The following is a 24,814-nucleotide window of genomic DNA, read 5'->3' as shown; positions in this document are numbered from 1 at the left end:
CAACAGAAGGCCAAAGAAGAACACAAGGCACATATTCCACTGGTAGGGCAGGTAAATTGTCTAAAATGTATAGAAAGTGGGGATTAAATCTAGAAATGATGAAAAAACAACCTTCGTTCAGATCTGATTTTTTTCATTCCACACCCATGAAATGGGGAACAGGGCAGACTAGTGTAAATAATTTAGACTGGTGAACTGCTCGATAACATTGTCATGTTTTATTCATCTTATCCTTATCACACTATCTTGGAAAACATACAGCAAAAGTCCTGAGATCCACTTCCACATTTTTCCAGTGTAAACCTGAAGCAGAGCAACTGGACCATACAATTCCGATCTGCATTTTATGGTGTGAACAAATAAAACTTTTACAAGAACACAGCATTGGACCATATCATTGTATATTTTTGTTAAGATAATAGTAATGTTATAATTGTTCTGTCTTGCAAGCAAAACAGCCTTTAAAGAATATTACCAAGAATCAAATGCTATGCTTACAGCTCACCTAATACAATCATTTTATTGCAGCTCTCAGACTTTGTACTGTCCTTTACTCAATTTTATACCATAAAAGAAATGTAGGCTTATGTCCAAGGACGAAAAAACTTATATTTGAGACACAACTCTGTTTTCCAGTGTCATATTTGAGGTCTGTGAATACCATTGTGCCCAATTTCTGTATTAATCTTGAATGCATTTTTGACTATTCCCAACTTGACAACCCGGATATAGCTCTAAACCCAGCAATAACATTTATTGTAACAATTGTCAGCCTACATGATGACACTCCAAATATCTCATACACTTCCACTTTGTGCTCACACTCTCATAAACTCTGTGTTTGCAACCTCTGCTTTTGATTTGCTCAGTACGTCTTAGTGAGAACAATTCTAATTTTGCACAGCTGTGTTAGATTATGAAAATTCTTTAAAACATGCTGTCATGTACTGTATATACACACATATATTTGTAGCAGAATCTCTGGCTTAGGGTGGAAGAAAATGGAGACAGGTGGTGGGTTCACCAAGCAAAACTTTATTGATTCACATTTGTTTTCTCCCCGGTGCTATCCTTTTCAGTAATCCTACCAGGTACACACACACACACACACACACACACACACACACACACACACACACACACACACACACACACACACACACACACTCGTGGTTTACCGATACTTTTCAGTAGAATAAACGGCTACCCATACATGTCTCCAAATACATGCACCTGCAATCAGCTCTGGTCTGTGCTCCTCCGGCTCCAACTTTGGTTCACAAATTAGTGCTCGTCCATGTGCCCACTAATACAGTATTCTCTCACATTTTTCTTTTATTTATGTTTCTTAAATGAGAGGCGGGACTTCAAGGTTATCCACAAAGTCTTTGGAAACAGGCTTTTCTTGGGCTTGACAAGGCCATGAAAGCTGCAAGGGACCATGCTTAGTGTGGGCTTCTTTAGGTACAATGTTGGCCAGTTGTACTGCAAAGCTTTTGCTGGGGTCAGCTTCTAAACTCTGATGACCAGATGTCACCCTGTAGAAATCAGCATAGGAAAACACAGACATAAAGAAAAAACAAGAGATGAGAAATGTTTGAAATATTATTTGTAATGCTAGATCTTACTGTACACATGAGAAAATAAATCTTGCACAACAGACAGTGTTGGCAGCACTAGAGGTGTTCCTCAGGACTAGTATAGTCAGGCATAACATTTACAGAAGTGGTTGGTCAGATATGGAGCTTGCAAAATGATAGAAGGCAACAATCTTTTTTTTCGACTTTCCCCATTAGTGGTCGTCACAGCGGATCATCCGTATTCTTGTCTATCCACATGTTCGATTTGGCACATCTTTTTACGCTGGATGCCCTTCCTAACGCAACCCTTTATCCGGGCTTGGGACCGGCACTAAGAGTGGACTGGATTGTGCAACCCTAATGGCTGGGTTTGGTTCCCTGACCAGGAATCAAACCCGGGCCGCAGCGGTGAGAGCGCCGAATCCTAACCACCAGGGAACCCGATAAAAGGCTACAATGATTACAAAAAAAACAGTAACTGAGGATTCAGGTGGAATTGACTAAGAATGTCTATAACAGAAGATAAGAACCTCTCGTAGATTCAGAATTATGTCAAGATTGAGCAAGAACAGGATTTTTACAGTACCACCAATAAAATTATTGTCTAAAAAACAAAAGCATGCATAATTGGGCAGGGCCAGACACGATCAGACCAGCAGAGATGCCGAGAAATTAAATTTTTTTTATCCAAATGCGTTTGAAATGTCTCGTTGCACCACAGGATTTTGATTGCTACACCCGTTTTTGCACCAAACATTATCTATAGGAGCAAAATGCAAATAGGAAAAGCTAAGCTAGGTTTGTGTCCATTCTATCTTACAAGAAGTCAGTGTGAAGAAAAATGGTGTGAAGTTTTATTTTATAGTTTTTATACTTGTCCATATATATTTATTTTTCTATCTCTCTGTTTCTCTTTAATGCCATCTCTGATGTAGGCATGGTGTCTTACTGGCTGTTGGCTTTCGAAGTAAATCAACAGGAATTCAATTATATATGCTATTAGACCTTACTTTACTTTACTTCCTGAGCCAACCTTCCATTGACATGCGCACGCGCACACGCGCACACACACACACACACACACACACACACACACACACACACACACACACACACACACACACACACACACACACACACACAGACTTAAGAAGCAGCTACTATACTGGTGCATTATAATTATACTTTTTTTAAGGGGTCAGCACTATTTACTTAAAACTATTTTAAAGTCATTATTAAATTAAGAGATATAGAGACATTAAAATCAGTAACCATTGGCTTGTTTTCATTAGGGAAAAACTTGCAAACCTCTTTTTATCTGTAAAGCTGAATTAAATTGAATTGAATATAACATTATATCAAGTCAGCCAAAGCAATTAGTTTCTTTCATACATTTCAGCAAATAAAATGTTCTTGCATTTAATAAATATTTGCCACTTGAATGTCTTCAATGTCTAGCAAACACACATGCTAATATTAAGTACACTGAAGCAAATGTGACTGACATTCCTATACAGCTCATGAAAACAAAAGGAAGTGAGAGTAAAAAAGACAAATAAATTATTATTAATTCAAATTAGAATCAGATCAGTTGACCACAGACACCCTTATACAGAGTGACGTACAAAAGTACTTTGAAGTGCTTTCTTAATCGATAAATACATCCTGATGCTGGTTCACTAGCTCGCAGATTAAGAATGATATTAAGACTGTCAGGGACTCAGCTGTTGGACATTATGGAGAAATTCATTGGTGCCAAAACGTAGCAGTCAAATGCATGCCCTTTGTTTTCTCCAAAAGGATAGGAAACCAATTGAGAACTGCAACTATCAGTGTTTTAAATGTGTGCAGTTAGAGGAAGGCAGTAAAGCTAGTATAGCAATGGAGTGGTTTGGGAGAACTAAGTAAAGTTGAAAACAAGTCAAGCAACTGATTATTGATTAGCTGCAGAAGCTATGATGGTGATAAAAGGCAGAGCTGCCAGGGACAACTCATAGTAGTCCAGTGGAAAAATGACAAACACTGTGGCTATAAATGAAATAATCCTGGAGTTTTCATGAAGAATGTTGCATGACAATGTCAGATTAGTAATAACAGAAAATACAGATATATGTTTATCCATGGTTTACCCAAGCATTTGTGTTGTGTGCAAGTGAGATCATAGAGTTGTACAGGGTTATCAGATCACATAATGATCACATAATTCAATGTGGATGAATTACATGGCATGAACAGCAGTTGAGTTTTTGGGATTATATTTCAGATAATAAGAGGTCTGCAAGACATGCTGAGATCTGAGCGGAAATACAAGTGTCTAAGCCAGAGAAGGGAAGGATATGCTGATTGTCATCTGCATAGTTGTGGTAAGAAAACCCATGTGGGAGCTTGAGCATGGAAAGGAAATCGAAGAGGACCAAATACTGAGTCTGCATGGATCATATGTGGATCTCCTCCATGTAACTTGATATGACTTATCATTCAGCTCAAAAGCTTACCGTTGCCATGCTCTGCCACATATTCCAAGACTCATGGGGATGGACAAGATTGTCTTGTGGTTAACTGTGTAAAATACTGATGAAAGGTCAAGGAGAATGAGGACTGATGAGAATCTAACAGCATGTATCTCCTTAGAAGTGGCCAGAAGTGAGTTTTTTGAGAATGTGGCACTTTGAAAGCAAACTAGGACCTTAAATGTTTTTCTATAAGCATGGAAAACACTTATTGGGTTTTGAAGATTAAGGCAGTCCATGAATTAGATGACTATTTCCAGCTATGGAGGAGGTAGAGATAGAGTGGTGGTTTTGGTGAGTGGGAGTGATGTGATGTCAAATGTGATGGAAATTTATATGTGTCAGGGAACCACCAGCCATGCCTCCCTCCAAGACTCTAACTCTCACTCAGCCTCTCTCTGCTCTAAATCACCTACACCTGTTCCCTATTACCTTTCCTCTTTATAAGGTCCAATTCCACCTCACTCACTGTTGGATCTACTCGTTGCCATGAGAGATCTACCGGACTTCCTACCACTAGTATTCCCTGTATTTACATGCTCCTGGCTCCGCTGTTCTTACATGCTCCTGGCCCCGCTTCCTCCGAACTAAAATAATGGTTCAATTGGCACGATACACGAACCACTAGCAAACTGTGACTGCAAATAGGTTTCTACTCATGGTTTGCAGTCACAGTTTGCTAGTAGTTCATGTATTGTGCCAATTGAACCTTTATTTTAGTCCATCTGTAGTGTGATGGTCATTCTCAGTAGAAAGCTGTATCAGCAATTGAAGGATTCTCATCGCATTCACATTCGATCCAATCATCCCAAAACAACCAACACAATATTTGAACTTTCTGGGTAGGGATACATTATGTTTGTCAACAACACCTTGAGAACATGGAACAGCAGCCTTCCCCATAGCTATATAATCAGTCCACTAGTGAGTGTTCACACTGCTGACTCATGACTGTGCTAAAAATAAATCATAGGGGTCTCTCAAATTCAACATCAATACCTTGAACAATAATTACTGCATTTGTAAAGCACTGAGACTTCCCACCCTTGCGTGGACTCATCATCCTCCAGCCATCTGGCAGGAGCATTGGTGCCAACAAAACCAAACTTAACAGTTTCTTTACTGAGGCAGTCTGATTAATTTCTGCTGACTCCCAACACTCACCTATACTAGCCCTTTATTTGTAGTATACTATTAAAAAATTTATTTAACTTTATTTAATATATTTCTTATATCTTATTTTATTCCTATCATCATTATTTTTATCCTATAATGGTGGATCCAGAGCCGAAAGAAACAGTGGGCATAATACATACATTTCTACAAAAAGAAATGCAATGATTTACTGCTGCTTTTTTTTTTTTAGTTAATTTAGTTATCTAAGAAATAAACTAATAAGAGTACAGAATGTTTTATTACCTGCCCTTTTCATCTGAGGCCACTGATGTTTCATTTCCTCTGCAGCTACCATTGGTCAGTTTATGAATAGGTTGTTTTACTTTTACCTTTCCATGCATCTAAACAAACAAAACACATAACTGTAATTGTAATCACTGTGTGGATGCAACTGAAAACAAATAAATTACAACAATTCATATTTGAAATTTGTCACAAAGCTTCTGACTACATGACTTCTTTATTGTGGACAACTTACACAACATACAAACTGAAAAAAATAACACATAATTACAAAAACCTATGTAAGACTGCAAACAAGAAATAAGTGGTTACAAGGCTGCCTCACACCCACAGTGAAACATGGAGTCAAACACAGTCAAACCCCAATTCCAAAATATTTGAGCCACTGTGTAAAATGTAAATAAAAAACATAATGGAATGATATTCAAATCTCATTAACCTACATTTAATTCACAATAGAACATAAAACATATCAAATGTTTAAACTGAGTACAAATGTAACACTGTAATGAAAAATATTATTTATTTTGAATTTGATGGCTAGAACACTCAAAAAAGTTGGCACAGGGCAAGGTTTACCACTTTGTAGTATCCCTTCTTTAAACAACTTACCGCACACATGTAGGAATTGAGAGAACCAGTTCCTGGAGTTTTGGAGAAATGTCCTGTTTGTGTCTGATAAAGGATTCTACCTTTTTTTTGTCATATTTTACATTTAATGATGCACCAAATGTTTTCAAACAGTAAAAGTTCAGCCAACAGACTCTTGTACTATAAAGCCATGAAGTTGTAATTAATGCAGTATGTGGTTTAGCATTGTCTTGATAATATATTGAAAGCCTTCCTTGAAAAAGACACAATCTGGATCGAAGCATATGTTGCTTTAAAACCTATATATACCTTTTAGCATTGATGGTGCCATTCCAGATGTACAAGATTTCCATTCCTTAGGCATTAACACACCCCATACCATTAGAGATGCAAGGTTTCGACAATAAGTTGATAACAAGCCAGCTGGTCCCTATCTTTGTTAGTCAGGATGAGGTGGCATGCATGGTTTCCAAAAAGAAATTACAATTTTGATTCGTCTGACCACAGAACAGTTTTCCACATTGCCTCATTCCATTTTAAATGAGCTTTGGCCCAGAAAAGATTTTTGGAGGCATTTCTGGATCATGTTCACATATGGCTTCTTTTCTTTGCATGATTTGAGCTTTAACCTGCATTAGAGGGTGACGGTATTCTAAAATTGTTCCACAATTTTTGGATGCAGATTTTTACAGATTGGTGAACTTCTGAGAGACTTTACCTCTCTTAAATAATATTTTTATACCCAATTAAGTTACTGACCAGTTATCAATTGAACTAATTAGTTGAAAAATGTCCCTTCAGCTGTTTCTTTTTAGTAACACTTACTTTTCCAGCCTTTTTTTCCCCCATCACAACTTTTCCAAGACATGTTGCAGTCATCAAATTAAAAATATCTTGTTTTTTCCTTAAAATGGAATATTTCCTCAGTCTAAACCTTTGATATGTTTTCTATGTTTAATTATAAATGAAATATGGGTTTATGTGATCATCACTTTCTGTTTACATTTTACAAATTTTTTTGGAATTGGTGTTGTATCTGTATTATCTGTATCAAGATCCATTCACATACCTTGAGCATGGTGATAAGCAAGTGACCTGTAGTTTGTGATCTCTTTGCAGTGCTGCTGTCTGGTTTAACCTCGGCAGGTAAAACTAACTGGAACACCTGCAATAAATCCCCTCCCCAGGCAATCACAAAATTACTGAATAGAAACAGAAAGAATTACATTTGCAGTATTAATGTACATTGTTATTAATATTATTATTATTATTGTTATTATTATTGTGATTTGTGGTGAGAGTAGAGAGCAGGTTGAGAAGAGCCTGGAGAGGTGGAGATATGCGCTGGAGAGAAGGGGAATGAAAGTCAGTAGGAGTAAGACAGACTACATGTGTGAGAATGAGAGGGAGGGCAGTGGAGTGATGCGGTTGCAGGGAGAAGAGGTGGAGAAGGTGGAGGAGTTCAGGTACCTGGGGTCAACAGTGCAAAGTAATGGAGAGTGTGTTAGGGAAGTAAAGAAAAGAGTGCAGGCAGGGTGGAGTGGGTGGAGAAGAGTGACAGGAGTGATTTGTGATAGAAGAGTATCTGCAAGAATGAAAGGGAAAGTTTATAGGACCCCTAATGGGAGCAGCCAAAAGAAGAAGAAGATTATTGCTGCCTAGTAAACCCACAGCATTAATAAGCAACGCCATTAATGCACTTTTCAATTGCTGTAAGCTGCAAAGCCACTAAACAAGCCAAATAAATTTAATTTAGATTAGTCACTGTAGTGTAATAATTTTGGCATCTCTGCAAAACTGGACTTTACCTAATAAAATCTGAATATAATAGACTGACACCTTAGCCTTAATTCATATTTAAATGCAATTTATGCCAGGTTAAGGGAGGCACACACTGTAAGGTATAAAACTGTTAAACAACAAATCAATAGTTGTCACAAGCTTTCAGGATATTAGCTGTTCAATAAAAAAGGAAAGAGAGAAAATATTTTTTTTCCATTTTGTATGAGTTCATCCAGGGGTCAAAGATTGGTGCTAGATCAGTTACACAGATCTAGCACTATTAACTACAGTCCTAAAAGTACAGCCCCAGTGCATATTGATCAGGTGTGGCTGAGAGAGAGAGAGAGAGAGAGAGAGAGAGAGAGAGAGAGAGAGAGAGAGAGAGAGAGAGAGAGACGAACTTTGACCTGTCACTGTAAAGGTGATCTACACACACACATACACACACATACAAAATGAAAAAGTGTTCAGAAGTAAGTAGATTTACAGCAAGGCAGTATTCTTTTATGACAAAAAAACCCCACTGTAGCCCATTAAATAAATTAGGTAAACAGTAAAGGGGGGGGGGATATTAAATTAGGAAATAATAGAAACTACAAGAGTGCCCCTGTATAAATTTAAAAAAGTAAATAGGAGGTCTTAATACTGTTGTGTGTAATGAAATGGAGTTGTTTTGTAACAACTAAAGACTGTCCGATTAACAGAGGATGAAGCTGTTAACAATTTCCTAGTACACTGTCCATGCTCAGAGGAGATATGGCAATAAGTAAAAAATATAGGATTGGGTGTAAATATAAGGAATGGAATCTTCGAAAGAGGCTTGGCAAAAAAGTGAAGGAATTATTTATGTATTGTAAATTATAAAATATAGAAAACACAATTCATGATTATTATTAACCAGTGCCATATCCACACCGAGACTGTCTTTAAACAGTTTTTTAGTTTAAACAGTTTTTTGTTTTTTTGTGAACTAAAGAGGCAGAGGACCATAGGTAGGAGAACTAGAAGAAAACATCCTAAGAATTTGTTAGACATATAAACGGAGAAAGAAGTCTATATATATATATACCTTGCGAAAGTATTCGGCCCCCTTGAACTTTGCGACCTTTTGCCACATTTCAGGCTTCAAACATAAAGATATAAAACTGTAATTTTTTATGAAGAATCAACAACAAGTGGAACACAATCATGAAGTAGAACGAAATTTATTGGATATTTCAAACTTTTTTAACAAATAAAAAACTGAAAAATTGGGCGTGCAAAATTATTCAGCCCCCTTAAGTTAATACTTTGTAGCGCCACCTTTTGCTGCGATTACAGCTGTGTCGCTTGGGGTATGTCTCTATCAGTTTTGCACATCGAGAGACTGAAATTCTTGCCCATTCCTCCTTGCAAAACAGCTCAAGCTCAGTGAGGTTGGATGGAGAGCATTTGTGAACAGCAGTTTTCAGTTCTTTCCACAGATTCTCGATTGGATTCAGGTCTGGAGTTTGACTTGGCCATTCTAACACCTGGATATGTTAATTTGTGAACCATTCCATTGTAGATTTTGCTTTATGTTTTGGAACATTGTCTTGTTGGAAGACAAATCTCCGTCCCAGTCTCAGGTCTTTTGCAGACTTCATCAGGTTTTCTTCCAGAATGTTCCTGTATTTGGCTCCATCCATTTTCCCATCAATTTTAACCATCTTCCCTGTCCCTGCTGAAGAAAAGCAGGCCCAAACCATGATGCTGCCACCCCAATGTTTGACAGGGGGGATGGTGTGTTCAGGGTGATGAGCTGTGTTGCTTTTACGCCAAACATAACGTTTTGCATTGTTGCCAAAAAGTTAGATTTTGGTTTCATCTGACCAGAGCACCTTCTTCCACATGTTTGGTGTGTCTCCAAGGTGGCTTGTGGCAAACTTTAAACGACACTTTTTATGGATATCTTTAAGAAATGGCTTTCTTCTTGCCACTCTTCCATAAAGGCCAGATTTGTGCAGTATACGACTGATTGTTGTCCTATGGACAGAGTCTCCCACCTCAGCTGTAGATCTCTGCAGTTCATCCAGAGTGATCATGGGCCTCTTGGCTGCATCTCTGATCAGTCTTCTCCTTGTATGAGCTGAAAGTTTAGAGGGACAACCAGGTCTTGGTAGATTTGCAGTGGTCTGATACTCCTTCCATTTCAATATTAACGCTTGCACAGTGCTCCTTGGGATGTTTAAAGCTTGGGAAATCTTTTTGACTCCAAATCCGGCTTTAAACTTCTCCACAACAGTATCTCGGACCTGCCTGGTGTGTTCCTTGTTCTTCATGATGCTCTCTGCGCTTTAAACGGACCTATCACAGTGCAGGTGCATTTATACGGAGACTTGATTACACACAGGTGGATTCTATTTATCATCATTAGTCATTTAGGTCAACATTGGATCATTCAGAGATCCTCACTGAACTTCTGGAGAGAGTTTGCTGCACTGAAAGTAAAGGGGCTGAATAATTTTGCACGCCCAATTTTTCAGTTTTTTATTTCTTAAAAAAGTTTGAAATATCCAATACATTTCGTTCCACTTCATGATTGTGTCCCACTTGTTGTTGATTCTTCACAAAAAATTACAGTTTCATATCTTTATGTTTGAAGCCTGAAATGTGGCAAAAGGTCGCAAAGTTCAAGGGGGCTGAATACTTTCGCAAGGCACAGTACAGTGAGGAAAATAAGTATTTGAACACACTGCTATTTTGCAAGTTCTCCCACTTAGAAATCATGGAGGGGTCTGAAATTGTCATCGTAAGTGCATGTCCATTGTGAGAGACATAATCTAAAAAAAAAAAAATCCAGAAATCACAATATATGATTTTTAAACTATTTATTTGTATTATATAGCTGCAAATAAGTATTTGAACACCTGTCTATCAGCTAGAATTCTAACCCTCAAAGACCTGTTAGTCTGCCTTTAAAATGTCCACCTCCACTACATTTATTATCCTAAATTAGATGCACCTGTTTGAGGTCGTTAGTTGCATAAAGACACCTGTCCACCCCATACAATCAGTAAGAATCCAACTACTAACATGGCCAAGACCAAAGAGCTGTCCAAAGACACTAGAGACAAAATTGTACACCTCCACAATCCTGGAAAGGGCTACGGGGAAATTGCCAAGCAGCTTGGTGAAAAAAGGTCCACTGTTGGAGCAATCATTAGAAAATGGAAAAAGCTAAACATGACTGTCAATCGCCCTCGGACTGGGGCTCCATGCAAGATCTCACCTCGTGGGGTCTCAATGATCCTAAGTAAGGTGAGGAATCAGCCCAGAACTACACGGGAGGAGCTGGTCAATGAGCTGAAAAGAGCTGGGACCACCGTTTCCAAGGTTACTGTTGGTAATACACTAAGACGTCATGGTTTGAAATCATGCATGGCACGGAAGGTTCCCCTGCTTAAACCAGCACATGTGCAGGCATGTCTTAAGTTTGCCAATGACCATTTGGATGATCCAGAGGAGTCATGGGAGAAAGTCATGTGGTCAGATGAGACCAAAATAGAACTTTTGGGTCATAATTCCACTAAATTTGTTTGGAGGAAGAAGAACGATAAGTACCATCCCAAGAACACCATCCCTACTGTGAAGCATGGGGGTGGTAGCATCATGCTTTGGGGGTGTTTTTCTGCACATGGGACAGGGCGACTGCACTGTAGAGGAGAGGATGACCAGGGCCATGTATTGCGAGATTTTGGGGAACAACCTCCTTCCCTCCTTAGAGCATTGAAGATGGGTCTAGGCTGGGTCTGACATGACAATGACCCGAAGCACACAGCCAGGATAACCAAGGAGTGGCTCTGTAAGAAGCATATCAAGGTTCTGGTGTGGCCTAGCCAGTCTCCAGACCTAAACCCAATAGAGAATCTTTGGAGGGAGCTCAAACTCCGTGTTTTTATATATATATATATATATATATATATATATATATATATATATATATATATATATATATATATATATATATATATATATATATATATATATATAGCGATGTAGACAATGTGCATTTTTGAAGTGTCGGAAACAAATCGAACTGTTGTTATGGATGTGTTTACTCCCCTCCCACTTACTTTTTATCCTTTCTTTTTCCCCCACTAAACATTTTGGCTTAAAACTTACATGGCTTACATGTTTATATGTCTGCATACTGTCTACCTGTGTGCTGGAAATGTTTCCCTGTGTCAGTCTTGTAAAATGTATATTAATAATCTGTAATTGGATCTAATTTGCTCAATAAAGCTATTTAAAAATAATAATACAAAGGGGAGGTCAGAAAAAAAGGAAATAGGAAGGTGGAAGAGGGACTAGACTAGAAATAGACAGAGAAAATGGGATTGTTTATCTGAGTATGAATTGCATATGTAATAGTCTGCTTGCATGTGTGCATTTGCACGTGTATACATGTTTCTGTAAAAATAGACAATACTGCACCTTTCCTTTGACAGTCACCCTGATGTATGTAGGCTGAACATCAACATCAAGCAAAGAGGTGTCCATATGCCTGCAAACACAGAGTACAGCAAGAATATTATACATTTCTGGACAAATAGTCCCTACTGTGTACAATATTTTAACATTTTTTTATTTTTCAGTTTGTGTGTATACCTGTATACATGCAGATCCAGAAGCACACAGTTATTTTCTTCATCTTCACTTAAAGTAAAGTCCAACCTAAAGTGACAATAATGGAGTGCATTATTCATAACTGCTGGGATGTGCACCACTTGTCTAGGTATATTTGCTAATAGACATACTTTGGTTCATTGACATTCAGCACTCTTCCGTCAGATGTGATCAGAGTTCTGGGAGGTTTAACCTTGGTCTTTGGCTCTCTACACGACATAGCAGAAGAATATGTGTCAAACATAGCCACTGTTATTAATAGAAACCAATCTTATTACATTAGTTATATTATGTTAACACAATTAAAAGTATGGTATTGTTGTACATGCATCATTGTCTGTATATTTGTATATATTTTCAAATCTTTTAAAAAGATTTATGTATTATAACAAACATATATTTTGCAATTAAAATCACAATTTATTAAGTTGTTCACAGTTGTCTTTTATTTTAATAGATATACAGTTTCATACATTTTCCTTTTATTATCAGGTAAACAATTATACAATTTAATGTATTTATACTTTAATGTAATTATTATAATATTTTTAAATGTAAAAATGTATCTTTGATGTTTTTACCCAAGTAGATTATTTTTTAACAAAAGATTATTAACATTAATTTGCAGACTTGCTAAATAATAACTACAGTACCGCTGCAGACCCCATTGAGATCCAGACCCAGATGGATTAATCATCGAAATTGGGGAGAATGTAATAATTTATAATAGAAAATAACCTCCTATGCTTTTCGCACACAACATTAAAATTTGGCTTAATTATAATTCAGCATAAATGTATAAAATAATTATTAAAAATAAAGATGAATAATTATTTTAACTAGATCCTTGGTAGTCTACAATTCTAAACATCCATCAAAGCTATGTGCTAAAACATCAGTCTTAGAAATAAAGTTTATAAAGTTGCTATTACCTCCTTGAGCTTTACATTTTATAAGAAAACCAGTTTTCACCTAAGAGGGTTTATGAAATACAAAAAAACATATAGTGCAGCACTATATATTATGTTATTTAAAAAAATAAATAGATTTACACCCACCGGTTGTTTAGCTCTACTCAGGAATGTCTGTGTGTGAGCAGCAACACTTACATTTAATTATTCTTTTTTTTTAATAATATAAGTCTATTAAGACCATGCTCTTCTGATTGTTCTCGTTTACTGCTTTAAAGACACTTTGATGAATTGTAAAATTAGGACAGCCTTTTCTATCCATTTCATATTTCATGTCATCACAGTACGACTGCTCCCAGCTATCTTTCAAATATGTGTGAAAAATAAACTAGAACTAGCAGCAAGAAGAGCTCTGGTCAAGGCCTATTCTTCTTGAATATTTGTGTTTTTTTCCCTATTAAAATCCTTCTGGTTCCCAATATCATTACTAGCCTTTTCCCTGACAGCATACCTTACACTCTCTTTTGCTCTCCTCTTCTCCTCTAGATGGCGATGTGCTTCTAGTCTTGACTCTGGAGTAAAGGCACATGGCTTGTCCCAAAAATCACTTTCCTCAGACTCTGCATTTGAATTGTGATTTGGAAGACATTCAAGATTTGGGTCTTGGGAGCTAAAACAAAATAAAACACACACAAGCAATTATGCCAAAAATACAAACAAATGTTTGTAAAAAAAATATATATATATATACTATTATCTACAACAACCTGAAAGGTAATATTAAAAAAAAAATGATTTGTATTTGTTATATGCCCCTATTTTTGTGCAAAAGCTGATAGTTCATGTAAGATTGATTCCATGTACATGTTAACTGCCCTAAAGAAAACTTGACCTCTTGGAAAACAAAATTAGATGGTCAAAACCTAAAATTCTATTTTCCTTAAATGTGATTTACAGAGGCAAAATAACACTTTTTTGACAGTCCAAAAACTTTAAACTGAATGCATATCGCTGGTATTTTCTGGAAACATTTACTCTTTAAATGCAATTACTTAATTAGAAACTCCAACAATTTTTCATTTGAAAGTTAGATGAATAATAAACGCCTCTCTCACATTCATGCACACACAAAGACAACCTGACGTTTTACATGTTGATTTATTCATCATACTCACTCGTTCTGTGGCAGATGCTTGTCATCAAAATCCTGTGGGGTGCTACATGAGGTTTCATTGAGTGCTTCACTCTTCTGTTTCTCTCTTCTTTCCATATATTCAGCCTCTTGTTCTAAGACACACTTCTTCAGATAATTAAAGTTTTGCACTGCCTCAATCCGTTCTGCTCGGCCTATTGCTGTGCCATCTAAATACTGTTAAGGATAATCACATACAGACAGCAGAAATAGTGATTATTTGCTGGCACTTCTTCATTGTTATCCTGTAGTTTGTCTCAATGCTATGAGTACAATAAGTTACATTATTATACCGGTCAAAAGTAAGTGTGTTGGTATAAGAAAAATCTGCTCTCTAATTAGAGTTCTGTCAAATGAATAAACTAATGTAATAGATTAAAACAAAGTGGGCTGACATCACTCTGCTACAAGAAATTTCTCAACTCAGCTAATTAGGGCAACCTGAGGAAATCTCTGTTGAGCAGATCAGATTTATTTGAATTATCTTGGAACCAAACTACCCTGGAAGAAAAAATAAGAGTGAAACACTGAGTGTGCAGTTTTCAGTACCTGAAGTTGAGGCAGGCAGATCAGCACATACTGCCTGTAACCCTTAAACTCAGTGCAGGGATTTCCCACAAGAAAAAGCTCTCGGAGGTGTATATTGTGTTTCAGAGACTCAACGCTGCTCAATCGACCAACAAAATTCACAGTCAGGTCAAGCTTCCGAAGATCTTCACAACCTACACATATATCATTCGCATGTATTTGTACACACAATAAAAAAGCTGAATCTGTAATCTAAATATAAAAAAATTGTGAGACGCTGGAATACAGTATTTACCTTCCAAATTTTCAATCACTTCAATGTTGTTCAGTGCCAGATTTAAATACTCCAACTTCTTCAGTCTGCCGACATTCTCTACAGAACACAAATGCATACTAATACATACATACATGCTCATTTTGTGTAACAATAATTATAGAACAAATTGCTTCATCAGTTAAATTGATCAAGCAGATCATATCAGATCTGACATGGCCAAATAAAAATAATGTGCATCTGTACCTATCTTAGAAATGAGGTTGTTTTGCAAATAAAGGATTTTCAGGTCTCTGCACCACCTGTCAATATGCTCTATTCGTTCAATGTCCTGCTGATGTAGTGAAATCTCCTCCAGCGAAAAGATCTCACAGTTGTTGTGCTCAGCACGACGGCGAATAAGATCCAAACTGACTAGATGGGGAAAAAAATTATACCATTAAAACCATGAAACGGTATTTACTGCTGCATCACTGAGCACTCTAGGATTTTGATGGAAGGGCAGACATCAAGGTTATTTTGATCTAGAACAGTGTGTATATTGTATTTTAAAGAATTAATCTCATCTGTAAGGTGACTTGCACTTTCCAATCATTTACAAAATACTTGGCATTAATTATCTTTGGTTTTTTTATCTACATGATGGTAAACATGTATAGATAAAGTTTTAACTTTGGTTGAATCCTTAACTAGTGACATGTCATTGCAAATCAAACTCTTCACAGTTACATTCAACATCACAATCTATAAAGAGAACAGTCCACCTAGAGATGCAAAATGGACTTAAAGTAACGCAAACCTAGCGAGATAAAAAAAATGGACTTAACGTAAGTAAAATTGACATAAAATTTCGGAAAACTTTTTTTTCAGTTAAATGTAAATAAAATAAGAAATAGTGGGAAATAATAATAATAATAATAATAATAATAATAATAATAATAATAATAATAATAATAAATAAATAAGAACACTTACTGCGCACCATGCTTGTGTTTGTGACGCGTTACTATGGTAACAGGTCTAGCGGAAGCAGCACCGGAAATAGACTCATAGTTAGTGTTCGTTTTCTTGCAGCAATTTTTCTTATTAACTTTATTAAGAACACACACTGTCCATAAATACACACAATACAGCGAGCAAAATAAACAGACCAAGGATAATTGAATAAAATGGTGTGGTATGATGTTTTGTGAATTAAAATCCATTATTTAAGCGTTTACAGCGTTGGAGTAAAGCAAGACGCTAAGATGCAATGTGTCACGTGCTCATTGGAGTGTGCCGGCGGTGAGACAGCGATAGGTCGTATTGGAACAAGAAGTGTTTTGATTTGTGCTTGTCTCCCGCATACGGTCATACGGTTAGAACCTTCGACCTCGAAAGCTAAACAGGGTCGGGCCTGGTTAGTACTTTGGATAGGAGACCTCCTGGGAATACCAGGTGCTGTAAGCTTTTGCTCTCCTCCAGCACCTTTAAAGTGTCTGCTCAAAGTTTTTCAAACGCAAAGTCCTTTACAACCTGCTCCAAATTATTTCTACAGCAAAACCCGAGGCATACACACATCTCACAAATAAATAACAAATAAATCAACTCAGCAAAAAAACACATCACAAAACTCTTCACATCGTTTTTCTATCATCCATTCATTGCTTTAGGCATGCAACCAGCTTTCTTTTTATTTCTCACAAGTCACTAGTTCAGTACGTTGTACGTGCCAAGACAGCGTGGGCTTCTCACAATGGAGTATGACTGCCACTAATCTTCAAATTTTGCACTTCCAGATATTGCTACTTTTATGATCTTTTCTAGTAAGTGGATGCTCCAGCAGTCATATAATACTATTGGATTAAGCACTTTATTTATATGTGAGGACATCTACCTCGTGGTACCTTGCTCTGACAGTGCCGCAAACCGCTAACTCCATTTGTGCATATTGTAACATTGCACAAAAACATTGTCCTATGGCTGACTGTAATCAATTCTGGCTCATGCACACTAAAAACCTTTGCTGTTTTAATGACTTGTAAATTCAATTAAATGTTGTTTATTTTGTCCAATTTTGTACCGTGCTAATGTTTTTCTAGACATTATCCACTTATTTAATGACAGGCGTTATTTATATTTGTTATTTTAATAATAACAATCTAAGCATTACCCACATTTAACAAATGTACCACATTCGAAGATCTTTACACCAACATTACATATTTAACTTTCAAAAATAAGTCTAGTCAGTCATTAATTATTTATATATAGTGAGGAAAATAAGTATTTGAACACCCTGCTATTTTGCAAGTTCTCCCACTTAGAAACCATGGAGGGGTCTGAAATTGTCATCGTAGGTGCATGCCCACTGTGAGAGACATAATCTAAAAAAAAAAATCCAGAAATCACAATATATGATTTTTAAACTATTTATTTGTATGATACAGCTGCAAATAAGTATTTGGACACCTGTCTATCAGCTAGAATTCTGACCCTCAAAGACCTGTTAGTCTGCCTTTAAAATGTCCACCTCCACTACATTTATTATCCTAAATTAGATGCACATGTTTGAGGTCGTTAGCTGCATAAAGACACCTGTCCACCCCATACAATCAGTAAGAATCCAACTACTAACATGGCCAAGACCAAAGAGCTGTCCAAAGACACTAGAGACAAAATTGTACACCTCCACAAGGCTAGAAAGGGCTACAGGGAAATTGCCAAGCAGCTTGGTGAAAAAAGGTCCACTGTTGGAGCAATCATTAGAAAATGGAAGAAGCTAAACATGACTGTCAATCTCCCTCAGACTGGGGCTCCATGCAAGATCTCACCTCGTGGGGTCTTAATGATCCTAAGGAAGGTGAGAAATCAGCCCAGAACTACACGGGAGGAGCTGGTCAATGACCTGAAAAGAGCTGGGACCACCGTTTCCAAGGTTACTGTTGGTAATACACTAAGACTGTTGTTTATTGTGTTAACGCTGTTTACGTAACTACATTACCCACAATGCACCTTGTTCACGTGTTTCCGGATGTACATGTTCCGGTGTTATGCTCTCTTGACATGTGAGTAAAAAAACAGTCACGCTAAGTCCGTGTGTGTGTCATCCTTAATTGAATGCCTTGTTATAATCTCACAAAAGACACAACAAAGTGGCGACGAGGATCTCGTTATCCCATGTGTGTTTCAAGAGGCGGAAGTGAAGCAGCTTGGCGGTGAAATCGCTGAAATACGCGAATATTTGTCTGCTGCAAGTTCACGTCTTGGTTGATAAGCGGGGAGGAGACCACGATTCAGATAAGTGACTGAATCGATTGTTAAACGACAGAGAACGGCTAAAATGGCATTAGTTTTTGAAAATTTGGGTCCTTTTGAGGAAAGCAGTGAGCAGTGGTGTTCTTACACAGAACGATTTGAGCACTTTGTAGCAGCGAATGCTATTACTGAAGATAAAGTTGTACCCACATTTTTAAGTGTAATGGGTCCAAAGACACATACACTACTGCGTAACCTCCTGCAGCCAGAGAAACTTGGAGAGAAAACGTATGCTCAAATAGTGAACACTCTTAAAGCACATTTCTCACCAAAACCCTTAGTAATAGCAGAGCGATTTCCGTTTCACAGACGAAATCAGCTAGAAGGGGAATCTGTGGCAGTGTTTGTGGCAGTGCTAAAAAAATTAACTGAACACTGTGAATTTGGTGATGTGCTCAACGATACACTGCGGGACAGATTAGTATGCGGACTACGCTGCGAGGGCATACAGAAAAGACTGTTAACAGAGAGCAACCTGACACTACAAAGAGCAATTGAGTTGAGTGTGTCTATGGAATTGACTGCAAAGGAAGCCCAGCAATTGAGTGTACAAGATGAAGACAGAAAAACAAACTGAAATTAAAGGCCCATGTTTCCGTTGTGGTAAGACTGGGCACTCGCGTGCGTGTAGGAATAAAAACAAGAAAAGAAAAAATGCATCAAAAACCAGTTTTCGGAAGGAAACAAAAGAAGCGCATATTTACAGTCGGACAGGAGAATAAAGAGAGTACTGACACATCTGATGAGGAATTTCCTTTGCATGTGCTCACTGTCGCAGGTGGAACCAAGGCTTATAAAGTCACCGCACTGCTGGAAGGACAGCCAGTAAAAGTGGAAATCGACACTGGTGCTGCTGTATCGCTGGTGTCGGATGCGGTATACAGTGAAATACTCAGCCACCTGCCACTCAAACCACCTGATAACTTTTGTACATATAAAGAACAGCTGGAGGACCTATTTGCAACTTATTAAGTCAATTGGCAACATGAAAAAAAGAGACTCTCAGTGTGGCAGTGTCTCTCAGAAGTCAAGATGGGCAGAGGATCACCAATTCCCCCAATCCTGCAGCGAAAAATAGTGGAGCAAAATCAGAAAGGAGTTTCTCAGAGAAAAATTTGAAGGTATTATCATCTACAGTGCATAATATCATCCAAAGAGTCCGAGAATCTGGAACAATCTCTGTGCGTAAGGGTCAAGGCCAGAAAACCATACTGGATGCCCGTTAAAGAATGGTGATCAGTGTGGGGTAGTATGCTATAATTTGCTAATAATTTAACAAATTACAGTACATCATTTATAAAAACAGAGCAATTAACACTATCGTAATGTATACAGATTGGGCATAACTTTATGAACACCTATTCATTGGTCCGCCATTTGCTGCAAAAACAGTTCTGATCAGTTTGGCATGAACAACATTTACTTCTTCACCAGCATCTGTTCGATCAAACCACACGGGCCGGCCTTTGCTCATCAATGAGCCTTAGCCGCTCAGGACACTGTGTTCACCAATGTTCCTTTCTTGACCATTTTTGATATATTACATACATCAGCTGCTATGTTTGCCTGCTGCACAAAAATTTAAATTTTGTATTTTGTTGTATCGATATCGTCATCATAAGATCAACAAAATTCTAAGTCAAATTATTGTATCTCTGGGTAAATTTTTTTTTTTTTTAATGGTATTAGCTTGCACTGCTTAGCTGATGATACACAAATGTATGTTTCAATAAAGCCAGATGAGAGACATCAGCTTATTACTAATAATATTTATTAAAAAATTGCAGTTAAAGCTAACCTTCCTTATACGAACAGGAACGCAAAACAAAAAGCTGGATATGAAATCTGGTTTGATAAAAAATGTAAAACAAAAAGAAAAAATCAGAAAAACAGGAACCCAGACAAGGTCCAAATTAGGCAAATTATCGTGAAGCACTTAGAGACTTCAAAACCACTATCCACCCGAAAAAGAAGCAACACCCTCCACGAGGCATTCACAAACAATAATCAATTCTTGGAAAAATTAAACAACGCCAAAAGCAGGAAATATCTACAAAAAAAAATTTTTAATACAGTGTGTGAAAAAATCCTAAAGGAGAATGTCCGGCCATCGGTTCGTGACCTCAAGCTGAAGCGAACTTGGGTTCTGCAGCAGAACAACGATACAAAACACACCAGCAAGTTCACCTCTGAATGGCTGAAGAAAAACAAAATGAAGATTTGGAGTGGCCTAGTAAAAGTCCTGACCTGAATGCTATTTCGATGCTGTGGCATGACCTTAAAAAAGCGGTTCATGCTCAAAAACAAATCTCAACAATTCTACATTGATGAGTGAACCAAAATTCCTCCACAGTGCTGTAACAGACTCATTGCAAATTATCGCAAATGCTTGATTGCAGTTGTTGCTGCTAAGGGTGGCCCAACCAGTTATTAGGTTTAGGGGGCAAACAATTTTTCACACTTGTTTTCCCTCAATAACAAAAACTTTAATTCAAAAACTGCTGTGTTCACTTGTGTTATCTTTTACTAATATTTAAATTAGTTTGATGATCTGAAACATTAAAGTGCAAAAAACAAGAAATTAGGAAGGGGCAAACTCTTTCACACCACTGTATATGAGAAAAGGCTCATAAACCCCCACACATGTTCAGAAAAACAAAAAAGCTAAGGAAATCAGAATCTGCAAACAAAAATAATCAAAATCCATTCTACCATCAGATCACTGTTGAAGACCTGACAGACACACTAAAGCTAAAACACATGCTGTGTAAACATCAGAACAAAAATGCTAATGCTCTTTTACAGGGCTTTACAGAACAAGGGCTTAATACACCTTATTTGATTGTGTACATAACTGACTTAACCCTTATACACCTAATTACCACCCTGTCGTTTCTTATTTTGTAATTATTTACACTGTTCATGTAAATGTAAATGTTCACATTTTATTACATTTTATCTACATTCATATACATGCATTTTTATTGACTTTTTATTCATTATTTTATACAGATGGTTTTGCAACATTGTAAGTAAACAATCATGACAATAGAGTATTTGGAAATCAAAATTGAGAGAGAGAGATTTAATTTCTTTAAGCACTTTATTAAAAACAATATTCTGATTACTCTGGCACTGTTGTGAAATCTTATTCAACATTATTTATAGAACACAGATGCCATTACAGTACTGTTCAATTCTAAAAATGCCAACAGTATAAATTAGTTTGTGGTAATTAAAATCTGCTTTTAACATGTTCTTTCTTTTCTGTTTCTTCTAAAGTAAACAGCAAGTTTTACTTGGCCTATGATCAAATGAATCAGTTGACCCACGTTTCTGTTTTGCAGAATACTTAAAACCAAGAATATAACATTGCTAAAAACAATCCTAAAAAAAAAAAACAATAAACCTGAAATATCAAAAAAGAGGAGACAGTCTCTTACAGTTTATAGAACAATGACTGTTTCTCTCTAGGCAGAAAGGATTACAGTGGGATTCATCTTTGTTACAAAAGCATTCACAGCTACAGCACCATGTAAAATTCTCCATTTGAGATCACCTGCCATTTTAATCAATGGTGGTTTGTATAATACTCGCCACACAGTTTAAATATTTTCATTAATGAAATCATTTGATTGATTACGTCTTGCTATACATAGAACATTATTTCGGGTCCATGTTGTCTGATATTATTTATATTCCTCCAGATCTCACAAATCAAAACACTACATCGATCTGTTTCTTAATCATTTCAACCAAGCATATTTTCTTCTGACTGTCTGTTTTTATATCTTTCATATTAAATGGAAAATCTTTCGGAAGAGCAGGTATCTAAAACAGCTAGAGAGCCCATAGGAAAATTGTTGGGTTGCAGTTGCCCACAGTAAATATATAATTATTTCTATTAGACAAATATGTGTATACTATGAACTGCTCATCAACCTTTCACATTTGCTTTCTTAGTTTACACACAATTATAATAAATAAAATAAATAAAAAGTCTGACACGTTGGAATCTAACGTATCACCAACCGCATGCTTCAATTTTGCTTTTTTTTTTTCCTTTTGTTTATTTTCTTTGCTGCAACAATTTGCTTCCTTTCTCTTTGAAAATGTGTTCTGTCTCTGAGCCATTCTCACCCTTGTCATCTTTTTTGTTAATGTACTTGGACACATCTGCAGGTATAGAAGTGTCTCTAGCTGTGTTCGTGGGTTTGTCTGTCGCGGGTTTAGCTGCAGTGTCGGCGATCATTAAAACGCTGTTTACACTGGCCTCGGAGAGGAGCGGCAGGAGCGACCTCATCCGCAGCGCAAGCACCGGAGGTGCCAACCGGGCTTAGGTGGCTTTGCCTGCTCACAGAATGGTTTTATCCATGTTCACAGGTCTTAAACGCGCAAGGTCGCCGATTTTTCCACATCCAAGGCATTGCATACTGGTTTCAAATGTTTGGTAAACAGTGTGAGCAGGACAAATCTGCATTGTTTTTCAGAAGCATGAAAACTTGTCGAAAAGACACAGTGTGTTACAGTAGCGGTGCTTTACATCTAAGAGCAATATTCCTTATATCTGAGACTAACTTGCCCAAAAAAACCCAATCTTTTCCGAGGCATTCATCTTTTCGTCATCGAAGGGACGTTTTTAGAGGGGCTGTTGAGCGGAAGCACAGGTACCAGGGAGTCGTTGATTTTGATTCCCGTTTCAATCACCTCATTGGCCTTTTCAACTGTGCTTAAAAAGAGCACAATGTCGCTGTTCATCTTGGAAGCAGAGACTATATTATTATGACCCACCACATCCCCCACTGCTAGAGCACACTCTTCAACGCTCGCTTTACACGCAACCTTCACTCCATGACGCCGGGTTAAGCTTCCACAATTCATCACACACAACGCTATCTTTACACAGGCCAAACTCTAATCTTTCTATTAATAACAAAATAAACGACATATACAACGATATGCAGGAAATACATACAGCCGGTCACCCCTCACATTCACTGAAGCCCCGCCCACTCGCTCCCAGCATGCACTGAAAGAAAGAAAGGAAGAAAGAGAGAGAGAGAGAGAGACTGACTTTTTCTTTTTTCTTTTACCTTCCTTTTTTTGACGTCATGTTATATTCTGGATGGAATCAGGTTGATCCGATAAGTCAAAAACATAGATAATAGATAAATAAATAAATAAATAAATAAATAAATAAATAAATAAATAACATTATACATAAATAAAACAAGACAACGACAATTAAAATATGGGGGGTAGGTGTGATTATTCAGCCTAGCTCTGGTGCAAAGTAAAAAAAAATTTCTTTTTCTAAATACAGAGCTTCTCCACACCACCACACAGCCTCAAACCTCTTTAGATCCCCCATACTCTTAAGATTCTGTTGCCATCACAGTCAGCATTTTGAGACAATTAGTTTTTCCTGCTCAGGTACATGGCCATTTTCCCCTAAAAAAAAAAAGTAATTAGTTGGCACATATACCTGTTTCTCCGTATATACTTAAAACCAAGAATAAAACACTGAAGAGTTAAAGTCACATTAAAGGAACTAAAAATATGTTTTAAAGCACAAACAGTGTCTGTAACCTGTTGCAATGAGTAAAAGCATTAAAAACAGTTTCTCTCAGTGAACAGAACGGGCAGTCTTGTAAAACATCATCTTTTAAAATGCAAATAAAAGAGTTCACAGAGATAATGCACTGTAAAATCCTCCACTGGATGTCAGCAGCTACAAACGGTGGTTTGTACAGTGCCCTCCAGTAACATTTCTCCACTGGGTGTCTACTCTCCCACTTAGTTTTTTTCTTATTTAAAACCTTTACACAGACCCTGTAGAGCAGCTTCCTTGACACTGTCCCAAAGTTCATCTACCCTTAACCGATGAACTCCAGGAGGGGACCTTCACACTTGTCGAGGTCAGGAGCAATGTCCAACTGGGGAAAGGGTTACTCCTCTGCAGGACCGCTCTCACCGATTTTGTAGTCTTTCAGCTGAACACGCTCCTCTCCTGTTAATGTTTACCTTCAGCGATGTAAGAGCTGGTTAGCGGTGTCCCATACCTGCAACAAGGTCCTCCCCTC

The 24,814-nt window shown here is 37.3% G+C and overlaps 1 protein-coding gene and 1 long non-coding RNA gene across 4 annotated transcripts; one reads left to right on the top strand and one right to left on the bottom strand.

The window, feature by feature from the left end:
- Window positions 1-1,015: 1,015 nt before the first annotated feature.
- dnaaf11 (dynein axonemal assembly factor 11) lies at window positions 1,016-23,742 on the bottom strand. 3 transcript variants are annotated; one of them, XM_083525840.1, is made up of 13 exons: window positions 23,707-23,742; window positions 16,410-16,440; window positions 15,681-15,848; window positions 15,456-15,533; window positions 15,182-15,354; window positions 14,616-14,809; window positions 13,952-14,110; window positions 12,661-12,738; window positions 12,512-12,577; window positions 12,338-12,407; window positions 7,170-7,265; window positions 5,510-5,607; window positions 1,016-1,538 (listed from the first exon to the last, which is right to left on the bottom strand). In XM_083525840.1, the coding sequence occupies exons 2-13, from the start codon at window positions 16,417-16,419 to the stop codon at window positions 1,349-1,351; spliced, it is 1,380 nt and encodes a 459-aa protein (XP_083381966.1). In that variant the 5' UTR covers window positions 16,420-16,440; window positions 23,707-23,742; the 3' UTR covers window positions 1,016-1,348. The 3 variants fall into 3 exon arrangements, with proteins under 3 accessions (XP_083381966.1, XP_083381967.1, XP_083381965.1); XM_083525841.1 differs by lacking the exon at window positions 23,707-23,742 and adding an exon at window positions 22,872-23,027; XM_083525839.1 differs by lacking the exons at window positions 16,410-16,440; window positions 23,707-23,742 and adding an exon at window positions 22,872-23,047.
- LOC310717792 lies at window positions 22,953-23,262 on the top strand. The gene is made up of 2 exons (XR_014530917.1): window positions 22,953-22,992; window positions 23,047-23,262. It is a non-coding gene; the product is annotated as an uncharacterized lncRNA (long non-coding RNA).
- Window positions 23,743-24,814: the final 1,072 nt, after the last annotated feature.

This window comes from Silurus aristotelis (assembly GCF_946808225.1).
Source record: "Silurus aristotelis genome assembly, chromosome: 22".
In the NCBI taxonomy this organism is placed as follows: Eukaryota; Metazoa; Chordata; class Actinopteri; order Siluriformes; family Siluridae; genus Silurus; species Silurus aristotelis.
Note: the sequence above shows the minus strand (reverse complement) of the source record. Positions and strands in the feature narration are given on the sequence as shown.

Coding starts and splice junctions, on each gene's coding strand:
- dnaaf11 (XM_083525839.1), bottom strand. CDS start 23,034: ATGAGGTCGCTCCTGCCGCTCCTCTCCGAGGCCAGTGTAAACAGCGTT. Junction 15,534..15,680: donor CAACCTCATTTCTAAGATAG/GTACAGATGCAC, acceptor TGTGTTCTGTAG/AGAATGTCGGCAGACTGAAG. Junction 15,355..15,455: donor AGTGATTGAAAATTTGGAAG/GTAAATACTGTA, acceptor ATATATGTGTAG/GTTGTGAAGATCTTCGGAAG.